The following is a 19,869-nucleotide window of genomic DNA, read 5'->3' as shown; positions in this document are numbered from 1 at the left end:
CTTTGGATAGACTTAGGAGATCATCCAAACTCAGGCCCTGTATTCATTATCTATTGCTGTGTAACACATTTCCCTAAAACTTAAAGAGTGAAAGCAACAAACAGTGATTATTTCACTGTTTTCGTGGTCAGAATCTGGATGTGGCTTCACTGGGTTCTCTGGCTCTGGGTCTCTCTAGAGGCTGTAGTCAAGGTGTCAGCCAGGGCTGTGGCCTCATTTTAAGGCTCAGCCAGGGCAGGAGCTGCTTCCACACTTACTCATGTAGCAGTTAGCAGGATGGATGGGTCCTTCTCAAGCTCTTGGACTGAGGGCTTCAGTTCCCCACTGGCTGTTCACTGGAGGCTGGATCTCTGTGGGGCGGCTTACACATGGCAGCTAGCAAGATCGAGATGGTATGAGCAAGATGAAAGTCATGGTCTTTTGTGACCTAATCTCAGAAATGACATCCCATTACTTTACTGCATCCCATGACTTTTTAGAAGCAAGTCACTAGGTCCAGCTCAGGCTCAAAGGGAAGGGACCGCACGAAGTGTGAATGCCAGAGGGCCAGGGTCTTGGTGAACCATTTCCAAAGCTGATCCAAAGCTGATTCCCTTCTGATCCTCAGTTTCCCTGTGTGTGAAATAGGTTACTGTTTCCTCCCTCAGTTGCAAGGACTGATGGACGAAGGGCACCTTGCACACACAGCACCCAGGGAGTGATAGCTACAGCGATCATTAATGTCGTGTAACTTCACGAAGGGAGGTGGGGCCAGTTATGGCCCAGGCCCTTAGCAGCTCATCTCACACAGGGTAGGATTGGGGGTTGGTTTGAAAGTCACTTCAGGGCTCCTTGGTCTCCTTGTATAGAGGACCCCTAACAGCCCAAGAACTGATTCTCCGTGGGGTCACCAGTTGGGGCCATTCTGGGCTAGTCCTTTCTTTAGTTCCTGAGGCAGATCAGCTGGCCCCAAAAACTCTACCCCAAGCGACTGAAGCCCTGGTAACCACGTGTGTCTTTCCATCCCCCACAGACAATTTCAGGTACACGTGTGACATCTGTGGGAAGAAGTACAAATACTACAGCTGTTTCCAAGAGCACCGAGACTTGCATGCAGTGGATGGTGAGTCAGGCCCCTCACTCCTTAGGAGTAGAGCCACATAAAGAGACCCTCCAACCCCGGGCTGCTTACCGGCGCCCCCAAACTCCAGTCCCGCCACCCCCACACCCAGCAGAAGGTCATTAGCAACCAGACCATGATGAGATTGACCAATCCCTGAGGCTCCTGGGGGAGTAAAGGTCCCCTTCGTATTCTATATATACTTCTAATTAGGGTAACCCATGTGAAATTGCTGGTTTTGTAGATCAGAATCATCGGTCGAATACCCATAATTTCATATCGATTCATTATACAATTTTATATTGAGTATTCACATACTCTGGTGAAATTAAACCAGTTTTTAAAAATGAATGATGGTATTTTAGCATCTTAGATTATAGAGTTAGAAATTAGAACAGTAAATTTAGGTAATTTGTTTTTAGACTCTTAAGAATCCTAGAAATGGGCTCTTGGACCTGGGAAGGATCTTGGGGGCTCTTCTCTAGCTCCACATCTCAGGCCCGTCTTAAGCTGTGACAACTGGGCTCACCACCTATTGCTGCTGGCTCCTCCTTCCTCTCACCTCCTCTTTTTCTATCCTCCCGATTTCTCATTTTCCTCCTGCCCCAGCCCCTCTGGTGTGCCAGAAACAGGGCAGACAGAGCATACGCCTGCCCCGGGGGTGGGCTCGTGCTGTGGGAGGGAAAGGAATGGAGGCACAGGCTATGTCCTGGTTGGGATGCACCCTCCTCTGGCCCTGGTTTTCTGGGGCATCGATGCTGGCAGGACTGCTCTCGTCGGCCCCAAAGGCAAGCTCACTTGGACAGAGGCTGGGAGCAGTGGGCAGAGGCAGCTGTGGGCAGGGACTAACAGGGCTCCTGTTTGCTTCTTTCCTTCTGTGGCTGCTGCCTCCCGCCCGGGCGCAGTGTTTAGTGTGGAAGGGGCCCCCGAGAATCGGGCAGGTAAGTGCTCACTGGCTGCTCACCTCTCCTGTCCCTGGCTGGGTTCCCGAGACCTGGTTACTGGGGTGCTAAGGGCCATGTGTTCTCCTGCAGACCCCTTCGACCAAGGTGTCGTGGCCACTGAAGAGGTGAAGGAGGAACCCCCGGAACCATTCCAGAAAATCGGGCCAAGTATGCGGGCCTCTCCCTGGGGCAAGGGCTGGGTCGGGGGGCTGGTGGGGGCTGTCTGAGGGCAGCAGGGCGAATTCTGCCGCTCGAAGAGTGGCATTGCTCCTCCCGCATCAGTGTCGCTGGCCGGTGAGCCACTGGCCTCTCGGTACCTCATTTTGCCCACCTGACAGATGGGTCAGCCTTGTTAGGACTAGCTTTTGAGAAGCAGCAGGACAACACAGGGTCAAGGTCAAGGCAGTGACAATAGCACATGCTTGGTGCCCTGGCAGTCTGTTAGCCGTCCTGAGCCTCGGCTCCTCACGTATGGCATGAGGATGACATTTCCCCGCGGGTTTGTTGGGGGATTAAATGAGATCATAGATGTAAATCGCCTGTTAATTAGCACAGTGCCTGGTACATAGTAGGTGCTTAGAAAATTATTGTTGTTATTGTCATCTGAAGAGGTTTAGCAGCCAGTGAAGCTATCCAGGGAAGCCATGTGCAGACACATCTTGTCCCAGTAAACCCCTGAGGGCAGGAGCCATGCACAGGACCTGCCTGTTTTCAGCAGCTTGTATTGAGTGTTGTGGGGACACAGCAGTGAGCAACACAGGTGTGGCCCTGCCCTTGAGTAATGCACATGGCGGAGGCGGGTGCATAGGTCAGTAAGCAATAGTTAGAGCATAGCCACAGGCACGAGGCTGTCTGAGGGCAGCAGGGTGAATTCCGCCGCTCGAAGGGTAACATTGCTCATCCTGCATCAGCATCGCTGGCCAGTGAGCCACTGGCTGGGCTCCTTGTACCTCATTTTGGGTGCCAGGGAGTACCTGACCAACCTTGGAATCCAGGAGGCTTCCACATGGGAACCAGGGTGGGGAATGAGCCCCTGTGTCCCATGTGAAGGCAGGAGAACAGCACTTGTTCTAGGGATTAAAAGGCAAATTGGTTCTGAGTTCAGGTCTCAGAGAGCCTGGAATGCCAGACAAAGGCATTTAGACTTCATCCTGAGGGGAATGAGCTGGAGAGTTTCCTAAATGGGGAAGAGACTTGATCCGATTTGCATTTTGGAAGAACACTTTGGCTGCTGTGAAAGTGGTTGGTGCGGGGTGGGGAGTGTGCTCATAGATGAGATTCATCTGGTCTAACCCTTCATAAATTTATGGACTTGCTTATTCCTGTCTTTACTTCCCATGCCTGTCTTACTACCCAGTAAGATAAGACCTTTATTGACTCTGCATCATCGCAATAAGGATTAAGGCAGCTTGTAAAGGTAGAGACACAAACACCGAATGAATGCATGTGGAAATCTGAGGGAGGAGAAGTCGAGGAAGCTACAGCAGTGAAACCAGAGATGCTCCTCAGAGCGGAGCTTGGTCCTGGGCACCGGCCCTTGAAAGGTGTCGCCTGGGTCCCCCGAATGCTTTTTCTTCCTCTTTCTTCATAGGGGATGATCCTCTGCTTTCTGTTTACTCTTAAAGCACTCAGAAAACTGCAGCCGTGATAATATCTGTAAACTGGTCAGCACAGTGCTTGTCATATGCATAGTAAACATTCAATAAACAGTAGCATTAAAACAATCTTGAAGAGGAAGAAAATGATGAAATCCTCAACACAAAAACTGTTAGAAAGTAGACCTTGGGGAAAACCCGGATGTGAATCAGACATGTTCCATAACAGACATTTGTGGACAGACACAGGACAGGGACAGCAGGATCCAAGGACCCCCACTTAACTCTCTTCTGACAGCCCGGCGTAGCAGTGCCCTTCTATCTCTGACATCGTAATTATGAAAATAGGCTTCGAAATCAGACAGGCCCCGGTTTGAATGCTGGCATCACCAATTTACTAGCTACTTACTCCCTCTGAGTGTCCTTTGACTCATCTGTAAGTTGGGGGCAAGAAAGTCTGTTCTACCGAATGAATGCATTAAGTGTCTAGCCAGCCCCTGGTTCATATTCAGGGTGTCACACATGAGTGATATCGCTAAGAGATAATTGAGAATGAGCTTTAGAGCCATCCCAAACATGAATCCCGGCGCTCCACTTAATCCCTGCGTTACGTCCTGCAAATTCTCTAGTCTACTGTTTCCTTAATTCTGAAATGGAGTGATGACAATAAAACTCACCTCAGGATTGTCCTGGAGATTAGATGAGATTATATTCGTAAAGGTATTAGTCCTTGACACTTCACATGAAAAGCTTAAATAAGTGGTACCTATTAATTACCCAGAAAGGTGCAGAACAAGATGAAACTTGTTCTGTATATCAGTAACTAAGCCTCACAGACAAACGACGCTAGGTTCTGGGAGGAATTATTTCAGTTGACATCACACTGAGAAAACCAAACTGAGTTTGGCTTCTCGCATGCTCCCAGCGTGACACTGTGGAAGTGAGGTTGATAGAATAAGGTGACGTTTTCCCGTGTCACTACTCAGGAGCTGCCTCGTGAGATAAGAATGCTGCTTCTTGAGGTTCTGTCACTTCCTGTAAGCAGGTCAATGCCAAAGAACCCTAAAAATGATGAGATGTAGAATAAGGGGAACCAGTAGTGGCATGGTGCACTTGAAAGGACAAATTGCTACAAGTAGTGCTCTGTAGGACCAGTAAGAGGAAAAAAAACTTGGCAGCAGTGCATGCTGGGAAGTACACCTTCCACATGCACATCAGCTGAGCAAATTAGAGAGCTGGGTATTTTCAGAGGAGGGAGCCGAAGCCATGACAGAGCAAAAGAATCCGCTAGAAGGACAGAGTCGGCCTAAGGAGCCCTGTGTGTCAGCTTGCTCGCCAGCTGCAGATCTGAGAATCACCATGATGGTAATGGTCTACTATGATAATGGGAAGATTGAGGGCGGTCCATTCATGTCTGTTGAAACAGATTAAAACTCTGGACGCATATTTAGGTTACTTGATTTTTATAAGGAAGAATAACTTGTAAAATAAAAATAAATAAAAATAAAACTATGAAATTCCACATAACATAATAAGAGACTTTAGGAGACCCGAAGGAAGAGAATACCTCTGCAAATAATCTACTGTAAAATCTAGAAGAAAATTCTGTTTGACAACCACAATGGATTATAAGAAAATATGACCTGTCTTAGTCCTCTCAGGCTGCCTTAAAAAAATACCAAATGGGTGGCTTAAACAACAGAATTTTATTTTCTCTCTGTTCTGGAGGCTGGAAGTCTGAGATCAGGGTGCCGGCATGTTTGAGTTCCAGTGAGATCACTTTTGGGTCAAATACCATCCCATTGGAAGGCATCAATATCTGAATTTGGGAGGGATACAACTGAGTCCACAGGATGATGACCCCTGTGAAAAAGGGGCCTGGAGTTTTATGGCAGAAAAGCAACAGGATAAGATGAAAAGGCAAAGAGAGGACTGAGATGAGAAAGGACTGCAGAGAAGCTGAAAATAAAACAGGACTAAAACCTGCATTGTAGATAGCAAAGAGCAGAGTTGATCTGTGCAGTGGAATTAACGATGTGAAGGACAGATTTGAACAGATGAAGATAATAAGAGGAAAACATGATAAATGTGGACCACTGGGAACCAGTGTCAGATAATTGATGGTGTTGTACCAGTGGACCTGAAGCAGTATTGCAAAGATACAACAGAAGAAAAATTTGCTCAGCTAAAGGAAGACTTGCATATGCAGATTCAAGGGCTTGTCATAAGTCAGGTAGAGTCAATATACAGAGACTTTTTAAAATTATAAATGTAAAGAACAAACATATAGCCATCTAGAAATTAAAGAAAAGCAAGTTATTTACGAATTAATCCATGATGGACATGTTTCAGACTTCTCAGTAATACTAAATGACAAAGGTAGTGAAATAGTTTTCAAGGGAAAAAGATGTAGTCTAAGAATTTTATGTTGAGACAAATGGTGATTTATATAAAAAGAAAAAATCCAGGGCTCAAAAACATACTATATCTTCTCTGATCCCATCTTTAAGAAATTATTTAAAGTTATACTCCAATGAACTGAGTAGTAGAACACATTTAAGGGCTCAATTATAAGGAATTAATTCACGGTACAAGAGCACTCGTGGTGAATACTAAAGCCAGGTGAACTAATAGTAAGTTTTAAATGTTGCACATCTGATTATAAAATTGTATGCAAAAGACAAAGATTTCTCTGAAATATTAAATTTGAATTTTAAAACACAAGAAGGAAGGAATAGGTGAAGGATACAGTGAAGTCGGTTAAACCAGTCCCGGTATGGTCCCCAGACCAGCATCGTCCGCATCTCCTAGCAGCTGCTTAGAAATAGAAATTCTTAGGTCCATGCCACACCAGTGGAATCAGAACTTCTGGGGTGGCCCCCAGCATCTGTGCTGTAACAGTCTCTCTAGATGTTTCTTATATATGCTAAAGTTTGAGAAGCACCAAGTTAAACTCCCCTTCTCAATAGTAATAGTCAAGAAAATATTTCCTGCTTGATTATAACAATTAGAGAAATATAACATATACTATTTAAAATAATGAAGAATGTTGGAAAAGAACTGAATATTGGAGAATAATGGAAAGGCAAAGAAAAGACTTCGTATATGAAGCAATTGAAAACTAAGGGAATAAACCAGAAAGGGTAGAGCATGAGGGTAAAAAAATCATGAAACAAGTAAAACTAAGCCAATTATAGCAATCAAAGCAAATGGTGTGTTCTCCTTTATTAGAAGACAAAGATTCTCAGGTTAATTTAAAAGAATTCAATTATTAATGGTTTATTAGAGGTATCCAAGTTAATTCTTTATCTTTTCCTCTTCTCTTTCTCAGGAAACTCTTTGCCACTTCCTTTACTAAATTGAATTTCCGGTTAGAATTTTCATAGTATAGCACATGTCTCCTTAAGAGCACCCATCATGGTTGCATTTTTAAATTTTTGTGGTTATTTGATTACTTGATTTTTCTGTGTTCTTTTCCAGACTAAGTTCCTTGAAGGCAGGAACCATGAATCTTTTTGCTCAATATTTTGTGCTGGCATTTATTTTTAGCACAGTGTCTGTGTAATGAATGAAAGTACAGGAAAACTCAGGGAAATGTCTTTAGGCATATGCAAACAAGTAGGAAGGAGGATCTGACAAAGTAATTACCAAGAATTAATAACAGTAATGCCAGACGAACTGTATAATTAAATGTTAGAGCAGTGGTTCTTCACCTTTCCCGTGCATCAGAATTTTCTAGGGGGCCTATTAAAACACAGGTCGCTGGATCCCATCCCTAGAATTTTTCTTTTGGGTGTGTCTTGGGCAGGTCCTGAGAATTTGCATTTCTGACAGGTTCCCAGGTGATGCTGATGCTGCTGGGCCAGAGACCACACTTTGAGAAGTTACTGTGTTAGAAAATAGGGTAATGTTAATAAAGGGTGCAGTTCACAGTGAAGATTTTGATTTCTTGAGCCTAGATGCACCAGGCAATGTTGTATCCAAATATACAAAATAAACTTAGAACGACAGTGAAATGGAAGGGTTTATCATGTTTAGTCTTTGACAGAGCAAAGACAAATAAGATTATATAGGGATAGGGTTTGAATAATATAATTAATACAGTTGGTCTAACAAATAGCAAATAGATCTTTTTCAGTGCTCATGAATTAGTTACAAAAATTATTTAACTATGAAAAAAATTTTAAAGCTTCTATATTGAGAGAAAAGCCATAAACAGAAGAAGCAGCCAATTTGAGGGAAAAAATACAGTTAACATAGGGGACAAAATGATTTAAAAAGGGTAAATATACCTATAGAAACGTTGGCTATAAACACAAACGGGAAAGTCACAAAGAGAAACTACAGTTAATTAAACATGAAAAATAGTCAATTTCCTTACAAGTCAAAGAAGTGGAAAATAAAACCAGCAGTGCAATACAGTTCCCCATATCAATCACAATTTAAAAAGGTAATAATACTTAATGCTGGCTATAGTGTATGGAGACAGTCGTTTTCACATCTTTCTGATTGAGATAAAAATTGGACCAACCTTTTGATAGTATTTGGTGCTGTGGTTATCAAAAGCCTTAAAAATGCTTAATTTATCCTGTGGAAATAATGTGCAAAGATTATGCATGATAATCTTTATTTTGCAATGATGTGCAAAAAGAATGAGCAAACACAAAAATTTCTACAAGGATGTGGATCACAGCATTTTTAAAATATATATATATAAGGAAAATTTTTTTGAAACAATCTAAATGTTCCCTGGTATAGGAGACTGGCTCAGCAAATTCTAGAGTCCAGTGGGAACCGTGCAGCCAATAAATGCAGTAGAGATCGAACTTTATTGATTAAGCAAGATGTCCACAAAGTATCGTTGATTGAATGCACCAGGTTACAAAGAAGATATAGATTAGAGCTGCTAATTCAAGGCCCGCAGGAGCCAGACAGATGATGTCAATGAGAAGCATGCCCCAGATGAGATGGGAGTGAGGGGTGGGGTTTGGGGTAAGTGGCAAGGTGCACGTTCTACCCAAGGGGTAGCGGCTGCTCTTTGTTTGGGGATTACAGATGATTGAAATTTCTCTTATTTTTTTTTTTAAATTTTGTATTTATCAGTATTTTATAATTTTCCCCCAGTGAACAATATTACATCAGAAATTTTTAAGAAGAAAGAAGTTAGGCAGACCCAAAAGAGAGGTAAAGACAAAGTCCGGTAGGACCTGAGAGGAAGAAGTGACCTCTTCTGTGGGGGGCGGGGTGGGGGTTGCTTGGGGGCAGGGAAGATATAGAGATGAGGGGACCCAAATATGGCCATTGCAAAGGACAGGACTTGCAAAGGGGCTGCTAGAGGTTGGCACTGGAGGTCAGCTCAGGTCACCACACATTTCCTGAGCACCGGGGCTTGGGGGTGGAGCAATGAAGGAGAACAGTGTGTGCCAGGTACTGTTCTAAGCACTTAATGTATAAATTTAATCCTCGCAGCAATCCTATAAGGTGGTCCTATTGTTACCCCCATTTTACAGATAGGAAAACTGAGGCACAGAGAGGTTAAGAGATTTGCCCAAGGTCACACAGCTCAAAATAGCAGAGCTGAGATTTGAACCCAGGTAGTCGATGCAAATGGGCTCCTGATTCTAGCTGATGGTCCCAGAATGAGGAGTTTTAGGGGAGGGAGCACGCTGCTGCTGCTGGATTGGAGCCAGGTACCTATTCCCACACTTGCCTCTTCTTCTTGGACAGAAACCGGCAATTACACCTGTGAATTCTGCGGAAAGCAGTACAAGTACTACACGCCCTACCAGGAGCACGTGGCCTTACATGCCCCCATCAGTGAGTACCTTTTGTTGTTGGGGGAGGGGTGGGCCAGTCCCACTCTGGGGCTTTGCCAGGGGAGTGTGGAAGCAAAGGTGAGCTTGGTTTTGGGCCATTCTCTAGGTGACATGGGGCTACCTTACTCTAGTAGCTGGAATAGCTGCGAAAGCCCTACCGTTATGCCAGGAAAGCCGGAGTCATCCCTTGGTAGACTTGGAGCATGGGCACCTCTCGTCTAAGTCCTTCAGTGGCCCTGTCCCTACCTCCTCTAAGTCCTCCAAATCATGTGGTTCTTAAGTCCCCTTTTGCCCCAAAGCTAGTGCCATGTGATACAGCCTCAGTCTGAAGCCATGCTGGGTCTAACACAGGCTAGGGCAAGGCCAGCTAGACAGGCTAGCTCCCTCTTTGCCCTTGGTAGTGGAAAAGGGTAAGAAGCTAGAGGGAGTGCTAAACTGGGACTCAGATCCCTGGGTATTAATCCCAGGAGGGTCGCAGACTTAAATGTGACCTTGGACAGGCCCTGTCCTGTTTCTGGCCCCCAATCTCTCTTTCCTCCCTTGACTGGAATGGGAAAGTTTCTAAGGGCCCTTTTCACAGGGACATCCTGGCCTTTTGTTCTCTTGATGCTTATTTCCTATCTTTCCTTCTGAATGTCGGAGGGGGCTCCACCCTTCGTACTTCAAGTGTGTGAGCTAGGAGGCCCTCCGTCCTCAGCCAAAATTCTGATGGGTGGGGTTTAACCAGAGCTGCAGGGCAGCAGGGCAGGATGCTTAGGAGTGGATGCAGGACTGTCCTTGCTTTTGTTTCTCAGGGCAGAGCTATGCAGATCCCATTTTCCAGTCTCTGGATGGGAAGACTTAGGTCCAGAGACAGGGAGGGTTAAACAAGGTCAGCAGGGGTTTAAGCTGCCTATTATGGTCTGGGAGGTTCGTGACCCTTCTGGATCTCTGAAGATAGCAGCACAGGCAGATGGCCCCTCCAAGGGCATTCGGATGGGCAGGGAGAGGTGTACAGAGCTTAAAGAATGGTGCAGGCAGCTTCCCCAGAGAGTCTTCCCTGCTGAGCAGAATACTCGTGAGAGCTTCCATCCTGAGGTTGATAGCTGAGCTAGGATTCTTGTCCTGCTTAGCCTCTGACTGCTGCGTGACCTTGTGCCTGTCATTTCCTTTCTCTGGGCTCAGGTTTCCCATCTGTGAAACTCTTGAGGTTTTCCAGCCCAGGGGTCTGGATTCTAGGCATCTCCAGCATGAAGAGATCCTCAGGCAGGCGTCCCTAATGGCCCAGCTAGAGAAATTCACCCAGCCACCCAGGCTCGGGATATATCAGTCATCCAATTTCTACCAGCATGTCTGGCTGGGTCCTGTGAGCTTCCTTTTGGTGGGCACTACCCATCCATTTGACTCACTAATGGTAATGGTATTGGTGCAAATCATCAGGGCTGTGGCTGGCCTTGAGCTCCATGGCCTCAACCCCTCTGGAGATCCTTCTTTCCATGGGCCAGGACTGGCAGCTCTGTGTAAGCACCTGCTCTGATGCCCAGAGGGGATACTACCCAGAATGCACTTAGGTGTTGGTCGCAAGGCCAGCATGCAGCCGTCGCTTCAACCTTTGCAGAATGCCTTCAGTGCTGCTTCTGCTCTTCCCCCTAATGGCTTCCCGGAACAAGTGGAGTAAAGCCATGGAGTTAATAAGAGGGGGAGCTTGGCTTTGGACCTTGGCAGGTGAGCTCCAGGCCCATACTCATAACCATGAAGCTATCCTGCATCCCATGTCAGATGGTACAGCAAGAAGGGGGTGCACTGCTTGCACCCTGATTTCTTCCTTAATGTCCAGGTGCTTCTTTCCTGAAGAGCTGTCTGCTGTTCCTGTTCCTCATTTTCTTTTTATCTCTGTTACAGACTCTGTGTCTTTTGCATCTGTTGGTTGAATAAATCTCTTTTCTATTACTCACTCAAGTCTGGTGACTCTAGGATCATCTGTGTTTAAAATACAGCATGAGAGATTTAGGCAAAATCCTACAGATGACTGATTCTCCAAGGTTGACCAATAGCCCCTCCAGTGGCCTTTGGATCACCCTTGGCTCTTAGAGATTTGTGTGTCCATGGATTCTGCATGGAATTAGGGGCCGGACTTGACGGCTTCAGGTGGTACCCAGGGCCAGGCCTTGAAAAAACCCTGGGTTTGGTGAGACTATCCATAGGGACCTAGGCTGACTGCAGAAGTTATTATGAATAGAGTCATAATATATACTCTTTTGTGTCTGGCTGCTTTCACTCAGCAAAATGTTTTTAAGTTTATACATGTTGTTAAATATATCAGTTGTTCATTCATTTTTACTGCTGAGCAATATTCCATTGTGTGAAAAAAATACTGGTTTGTTTAGCTCTTTGCTTGTTAATTTGAGTTGTTTCCTGTTTTAGGCTATTATTGAATAAAGCTGCTATGAAAATGCTTGTACGAGGCTTTTTGTGGACAGACATGATCGTTTCTTTTGGCTAAAGAACAAGGAGTAGAATTGTTAAGTCATAGGGGAGAGTATGTTTAACTTTTAAGAACTCACTAACCATTTTCCAAAATGACTAGCATATTACACTCTCATCGGTCACTGATTCCACGTTCTTGCCAACATTTGGTGGCAATAAGCTCTTTAATTCTAGTTGTTCTGGGGAGCGTGCAGTGGTATTTATGTTGTTAATTTGTATTTTTCTGATGACTAGTAATGTTGAGCACTTTCATTTGTTTTTTGGCCATTTGTATATTTTACTTTGGAAACTAAGTCTTTTGCCTGTTTTTTGGTTGGGTTGTTTGTCTTTTTATTATTAAGTTACAGGAGTTTTTTATACTAGATCAGGGACTTTATCAGTGAATATTTTCTCTCAGTCTTTGGCATGCCTGTTGATTTTCATACAGTATCTTTTCTTTCGATGAGCAGTTGTTTTTCATTTTGGTGAAGTCTGATTTATTATTATTTTCTGTGGTTAGTGCTTTCTGGATCCTAACCAGAATATCCTTAACCTACCTCAAGATGGTGATGACATTCTCCTTTATTATCTTTTAGAAGCTTTGTAATTTTAGCTTTTGCATGTAGGTCTGTGGTCCATTTCACCTTAATATTTGTAAATGATGATAGGCATGAGTTGAGATTGATTTCATTCCAAACAGATATCCAGTTGTTCCAATATGATTTGTTGAAAAGATTGCCTTTTCCCCATTACACTGCATTGGGACCTTTGTTGAAAATCAATTGAATGTATAAGTAAGTGAGTTTATTTCTGCTCCATTGATTTATTTGTCTCTGCTATGCCAGCATGGTCTTATTTGCTGGAGTTTTATAGTAAGTCTTAAATCAGGTACTCTCAGTTTTTCAATGTCCTTTTTAAAGAATATTTGTCTATTTTAGGAACTTTGCTTTTCCTTATAAATGTTAATATTTTTGTCAATTTCTACAAAAATATCTAACTGGGATTTTATTTAAGATTACACTGCATCTATAGACTGATTTGGGGAGAATAGACATAATAATACTGAGACTTCCAATCCATGAACATGGTATCTCTCTCCAGGTATTTAAGTCTTTTAATTTCTATCAGCAGTAGTTTGTACTTTTCAGAGTAGAGGTCTAAAATACTCGGAGGTAATTTATTTCATTAAATTACCTCCGAGTATTTTATATTTTTCGACATTACTGTGATTTTTTTTTGTGATTTTTAATCATTGTTGGTAGTACATGCAAACACAATTGATTTTTCAGAATTGTATTTGTAACCTACAACTTTGCTAAAATAACTTGTATTAATTCTAATAGTTTATTTTTAGATTCTTGGGATTTTCCTTGTATATACTAATGTCATCTGCTAATAAAGACAATTTTATTTCTTTCTTTCCAATCTGTATTCTTTTTATTATTATTTTCTTCTTTATGTACTGGTTAAGACCCTCCAGTACAATGTTAAATAGAAGAAATAAGTGGTTATCTATGCCTTGTTCATAGGGTTCAGTTTTTCATCATTAGGTATTGTGATTTTCATCATTAAATATAATGTTAGCTGCAGTAGGTTTTCATAGATGCCCTTTGTCAGTTGAGGAATTTACCTTCTCTTCCTAGTTTACTGAAAAGGTTTATTGTTTTATCATCAAATTGATGTTAACCTATTTTTCCCACATCTGTTGAGATGATTCTATGATATTTTATTCTAATAATGTGAATTACATGGATTGATTTTTTAAAATAAGTCATTATGCCTATACTTTATTAAAATGAATTAAGACTATCAGAAAGTCAAACTGTGAAATGAACTGAAGAAGGTTACAATCTTGGAATGCCTCTTCTTTACCAGAAGAATGACTTCTTTCTTTGAAGCTTCTTTTTCTTGACTAGGTATCTAAATTAGTTTAAGACCTAGGGTAGTTTGTAAATTTAATTTGCTTTCAAGAACATGTTTTCTGATCATTTCTATCTGAAATTCCCCAGAATTTTACCTGGCTTTAATATCATTCCCCAAACTGACCCTTCAGGGACAGAGAATTGCATTCCTAGGATTAGCAGTGTGCCCCATGTTCAATCAATGGTTTGTTAATGACGATCATAATCAAGGAAATGTTTCTGGTGAAGTTTTTTAAACACCTTTATTGAGGTATATTGTTATACAGTAAAGGGCCTGTATTTAAAGTGTACAATTTGATAAGTTTTGACCTATGTAGGCAGCCATGAAACCGTCATTGCAATCAATATTATGAACATATCCATCACTCCCAGAAGTTTCTTTGTGCCCTTTTATAAACCCTTGCTTACCACTTCCTCATCCTTAGGCAAGCACTGGTCTGCTTCCTATTACTACAGATTAGTTAGCATTTTCTAGAATATTACGTACATGAGATCTTATAGCGTGTACTCTTTCTTTTATTATGTGTATGGGGGGATCTGGCTTTTTTCACTTGCCATAATTGTTCTAAGATTCATTCATGTTTGCACGTATTAGTACTTCATTCCTTTTAATTGATGGGTAGTAGTATTCCATTGTCTAGATACAGTAAGTCCTCACTTAATGTTGTTAATAGGTTCTGTGACTTTAAGTGAAATGATGCATAGCAAAACCAATTTTACTGTAGACTAATTGATATAAACAAGAGTTAAGTTCCTCCTGCATCTCATCAATATTATAATGAAACAACATTAAATGAATGACAGTATTCAAGGACTTATTGTATAGAAACCACCGTTTCCTTTCTTTACTTATGCATGGACAATTGGGTTGTTCTGGTTTGGAGCTAATACAAATAAAGTTGCAGTGAACATTCCGGTACCTGTCTTTATATGAACAAATGCTTTTATTTCTCTTGGGTAAATATCTGGGAGTGGAATGGCTGGATTATATAGATGTATGTTTAACTTTGAAGAAACAGATTATTTTTTAAAGCTGTTATGCGATGTTACATTTCAACCGGCAGTGTACTTTCCTTTTCATGTAATGTTCTTGTATAATTTGGGTATCAGAGTAATGCTGGCCTCATAGAATGCATTGGAAAGAATATTCCCTGAGTGGAGTGTCAAGTAGGTTGCACTGACTGATAATGCAATCTCTATACCTTTTCAGGCTTATATTGGGAGAGACATGTTAAAAATCCAAAACTTTAATTATAGGCACACTGTTTCTCCCTTCAGTTCTGTCAGGTTTTGATTCATGTATTTTGAAACTTTGTGTTTAGATGCACACACTTAGGATCATTATGTCTTGATGAATTGACCCTTTTAAAATTGTGCAGTGTCCTTCTTTATCTCCAGTGATATCTATTGTCCTGAAATCTACTTTATCTGATATTAATGTAGTTACTATAGCTTTCTAAGAATTAGTGTTTGCATGGTATATATCTTTTCACCCTTTTCTTTTAATCTATGTATGCCTTTATATTTGAAATGCATACTTATAGTTGGTTCTCAACCCTTTATCCGGTCTGGCAATCTCTGCCTTTTAAATGAAGTGTTTAATCCATTTACATTTAATGTAATTTATTAATATGCTTGGATCTAAGTTTACCATCTTGTTGTATTTCTTTTTACCCCATTTCTTCTTATTGTTCATTGTTCTTTTCTTTTTTTTTGCCTTCTTTAATATTAATCAAGAATTTAAAAACTTTCCTCTGTTAGCTTTCTAGCTATGCTTCTCTTTCTTTAGTGGTTACTTTGTGGTTTATAATATACATCTTTAATGTGTTGTAGTCTACCATGAATTTATATCAGACATCACACATAACGTGAGAACCTTGTAACTTCCATTTACTTCCCTTCTGTCCTTTGTGCTATTCTTATACATATAAGCCCAAATAAGTTATAAACCCAACAATTATTTATTTTACTTTAAACATTCAATTATTTGTTAATTAAGAAATAATAAAATGCTTTATATATTCATGTATTTATCATTTTCTGTACTTTGTATAAATCTGAATTCCCTCTATTATCATTTTCCTTTATTCCCTGAAAAACTTCTGTTAACATTTCTTAAATTTTAGGTCTGTCGATAAAAGATTCTCTTAACTGAAGATGTTTTTATCTCCCCTTTTCTTTTGAAGGATATATTTTCTAGATATGAAATTCTAGATTGAGAAAAAACTTTTTTCAGCACTTTAAAAATGTCATCTTTTGTCTTCTCGCTTATGTTGTTTCTGATGTGAAGTCACATCATTCTGGTTGTTATTCTATATTTAATGTATCTTCTTTCTCTGGATGATTTTATATATCTCTGTATTACTGGTTTTTAGTAATTCGATTATGGATGTGTAATTTTCTTTGGGTTTATCCTGTTTGGGATCCATTGAGCTTCTTGGATCAATAGGTTTATATTTTTCACCAAATTTGAAAATTTTCCATTTAACATTTTTGTAAATATTTTTTCAATTTCTCTTCCATCTCTTGTTGTGACTTTATTTATGTATATGTTAGGTTGTTTGATGATGTTTACAGATGAACTAAAGCTCTGTTCAGTGTTTCATCCTTGTTTTCCTTCTGTGCTTCAATTTGGATAGTTTCAAGTACCCAATCCTCAAGTTCACTGATCTTTTCTTCTACAGTGTCTAATTTGTTTTATTAGAAATATTCTAAAGTGAATTTTTCATTTCAGCTGTTATATTTTTCATGTCTGTAATTACCACTTGGTTCCTTTTTACATTCTTTCTTCATTATGTTCACATTATCTTTTAAATCTTTGAGCATATTTATAATAATTGCTTTAAGGTCCTTGACTACAAATTCCATTATCTTTGTCATTTCTTGTTTCTCTTAACTGTTTTTTTGCCCCCTTTGGACTATTACTTTTTTTTTGCTTCGCCCGATGAGTACATTTTTATTTTGTGCTGTACATTATGGATGCAATGTTGTTGAGTGTCCGGATTTTGTTATCTTCCTTTGAACTGTTAAATTTTGTTCTGGCAGATAGTTATTTTACTTACAGATCAGCTTGATACTTCAAAGTCCTGTTTTTAAGTCTCTCTGGATCTTGTTTTTAAGCTGTGTTAGGTCAAATCTGGAGTATAGTAGTCTCTCCTTATCTGCAGTTTTGCTTTCCAAGGTTTTAGTTACCTGTGGTCAACCATGGTTCAAAAATATTAAATGGAAGATTCTAGAAATAATTTATGTTTTAAATTGTGCACTGTTCTGAGTAGCTTGATGAAATCTCATATCATCCTGCTCCATTCCTCCTGGAACGTGAATCATCTCTTTGTCCAGCATATCCATGCTATCTATATAACTACCCACCCCTTAATCACTTAAAAGCTGTCTCAGTTATCAGATTGATTGTCGCAGTATCACAGTGCTTGTGTTCAAGTAAACCCTATTTTGTTGATAATGGCCCTAAAGCCATTCATTTAACTTTTATTACACTATATTGTTATAATTGTTCTTTTTCATTATTAGTTATTGTTAATCTCTTAGCGCACCTAATTTATAAATTAAACTTTATCATAGATATGTGTGCAGAGGAAAAATCATAGCGTATCTAGGATTTGGTACTATCCAAAGTTTTAGGCATCCACTGGGAGTCTTGGAACGTATCCCCTATGGATAAAGGAGAACACTGTAATCTTTATTCTAGGGTTAGAGTAATCCTTCCAAGGCATTGCTTCTCTGGATCATGCCCAGGGTATTCAGCAAGGTCTCTCCTGTATGGCAGGTAGGAGCTCAAATGCCCTTTGTGTAACCTCTGACTCCTTACTCAGCTCACAGCCCCTGTTGGTCACCAGGCTTTGCAGAGGCTCCCTCTGCACATATCGGCCTGGCATTCAGCCAAAGACTTCATGGGCGCCCCCCGCCCCCCATGTACATTTCTGGAGTTCTTTTTTTTTTTTGCCTGGTTCTTTCATCTTTATTATTCTGTCTTGCAAATTTTAGCTACCTCAGAAGCCCTGAACTCTGATCACTGTCTCCTCAGTTGAGTTAGATTGCTCTGCTTCCTTTGGGCTTCACCTCTGTGCCATGGTCCAGAAAGTCTCTCCAGGCAGAATGATCATGGGGCTCACGACAGGTCTTTCATGCATCACAGTCCCGCACTTCCTGCTGTTCAAGATCTGAAAACTGTTGTTTCATGTATTTTGTCCAGCTTTACAGATGAATTTGGAGGAAAGCTAGTCCTATACAAGCTGCTCCATCACAGCCAAAACTGTAAGAGCTCCAAGTTCTCTTTCTAAGACTAAAATCCACAAGAAGAGTTTCTCAAATTAGACTTCTCTTGCATCACGTCTCCCATTCATGTCTACTTCCAGCCTCTGAGCTGAGCACACTATTCCCATTTGCGTTGAATGCATTTTTACACCCCTCTACCTACTAAAGGCTTCAGGGAGACCTCCCGAGTCTCTCCGCCCACTCAGCTGCAGTTACTTTTTTGTATTCTTATATTCTCTGAAATATTTTGCTCCAGTTAAATTTCGAGCTTCACAAAAAGAAGAGACCACTGTGTTCTCTTGTTTTTAAATATTTCTTTATGTGAAAATATATCATGTTTCTTACAAGAGCAGTCAGCCTGTCTGTCTAAAACTCTCCATTTTCTCGGTGAAAGCCCAGATAGGAATTCTAGCCTGATAACATTCCATGTGAGAAGGTCAACAGATGGCGTAAACTATTAAGAGAAATGAGTTGGGAGCATGGAAAATTCATCCTGACTCAGCCCCAACCTACTCTGTGACCCTGGAGTGGTGCGTGTACCTCCCTGAGCCTCCACATCCCCATCTGCCTTATATTCTAGGGGCCTTTGGGAGGATAATATGTGAGGTAGGCTTACCTCGAGGAGAAGCTGAGGAAGGTTCTAGACTCTCGGACTTTCTCAGGCTCTGGGTAAGAGTGAGAGAGTCTTTGCTTTCTGTGGACTGAGACCAGGTTTTATCCCTCGAGCCTGGGGGTCTGTGGCTCAAGAGGCCACTTACTCAGCCAGCTCTGAGGGCTCTCAGGGACTGAGAGCGTGACCCTCTCAGGTACCGCCCCCGGGTGGGAGCCACCGGACGATCCAGACACGGGCTCTGAGTGCTCACATCCAGAGGTCTCCCCATCTCCACGCTTCGTGGCAGCGAAGACCCAGACGAACCAGTCGGGGAAAAAAGCTTCGGCCTCCGTGGTCCGATGCGCCACCCTCTTACACCGCACCCCTCCAGCCACCCAAACCCAGACGTTCCGCACTCCAAATTCAGGATCTCCGGCAAGCAAGGCAACCGCAGGTACCAATGGCCTATGTAACCCCACACTTCCTCCACTCCCTGCCCTACAGCCACCTGCCACAGCTGTGCCCGAGGTCATTGTTCCCTTGCAAGAGCAGGAGTGGAGGTCCCATCGTTCTCTGAGACGAATCTGAGTCCCAGCTCTGCCTCTGGCTGGCCCTCCAACCATGGTGAGCCACCTAACCTCTCTGAGTCTTAGGGTTTCTTACCTTAAATCAGAGAATTGTATGAGTTTGGTTTGCACACTTCTTTTTTTTTTGAAACAGAAGAATATTTTTCCCAAGTCATGGCCTAAAGTGTTAAAAATAAATGTTTTTAAATTAATTACCAACATTTGAATATTAGATTTTATGTAAAATTTGATTTCTAGCTGACTTTGAAAAGTCAGTTTTGCACTCGTGGGCCCACTTTCCTGCAGGGTGACAATCGTCTTGGGACAGAGCCACAGCTGCCTCCTTTCATAGAGCATGTGCTCTCCACTTTTCCACAGTCCCCACCACTCCTTCCTGCCTACCCAACACAATGGCCATGTGGCAGGTGTCATTTCTCATCATGATCACTCTGTTTGTTGTCTGTCTTACATCCAGCCCAATTCATTCATTTATGTCACCTGCCTGGACCCTCTTGGCATGAGATTGCATCCCCCATTTTTCAGAAAACCCAGGTCTAAAAACTCATTTCTACAAAGAGCTGCTTTCCTGGAAGCTGAGTGGTTGACCTGGAGCTCTCT

The 19,869-nt window shown here is 41.7% G+C and overlaps 1 protein-coding gene across 1 annotated transcript in view; it reads left to right on the top strand.

The window, feature by feature from the left end:
- ZNF618 (zinc finger protein 618) overlaps positions 1-19,869 on the top strand; it is a 131,377-nt gene that overhangs the window by 89,728 nt on the left and 21,780 nt on the right. Inside the window, exons 7-12 of the mRNA XM_025050435.1 lie at positions 1,013-1,102; positions 2,005-2,040; positions 2,134-2,211; positions 8,763-8,822; positions 9,366-9,455; positions 18,900-19,139. Of these exons, the coding sequence (XP_024906203.1) occupies positions 1,013-1,102; positions 2,005-2,040; positions 2,134-2,211; positions 8,763-8,822; positions 9,366-9,455; positions 18,900-19,139 (594 nt within the window). The remainder of the gene's footprint in view (positions 1-1,012; positions 1,103-2,004; positions 2,041-2,133; positions 2,212-8,762; positions 8,823-9,365; positions 9,456-18,899; positions 19,140-19,869) is intronic.

The sequence above is a fragment of the Pteropus alecto genome, unplaced genomic scaffold, assembly GCF_000325575.1.
Source record: "Pteropus alecto unplaced genomic scaffold, ASM32557v1 scaffold226, whole genome shotgun sequence".
Lineage (NCBI taxonomy): Eukaryota > Metazoa > Chordata > Mammalia > Chiroptera > Pteropodidae > Pteropus > Pteropus alecto.
This window is presented reverse-complemented; position numbering and strand designations above follow the sequence as displayed.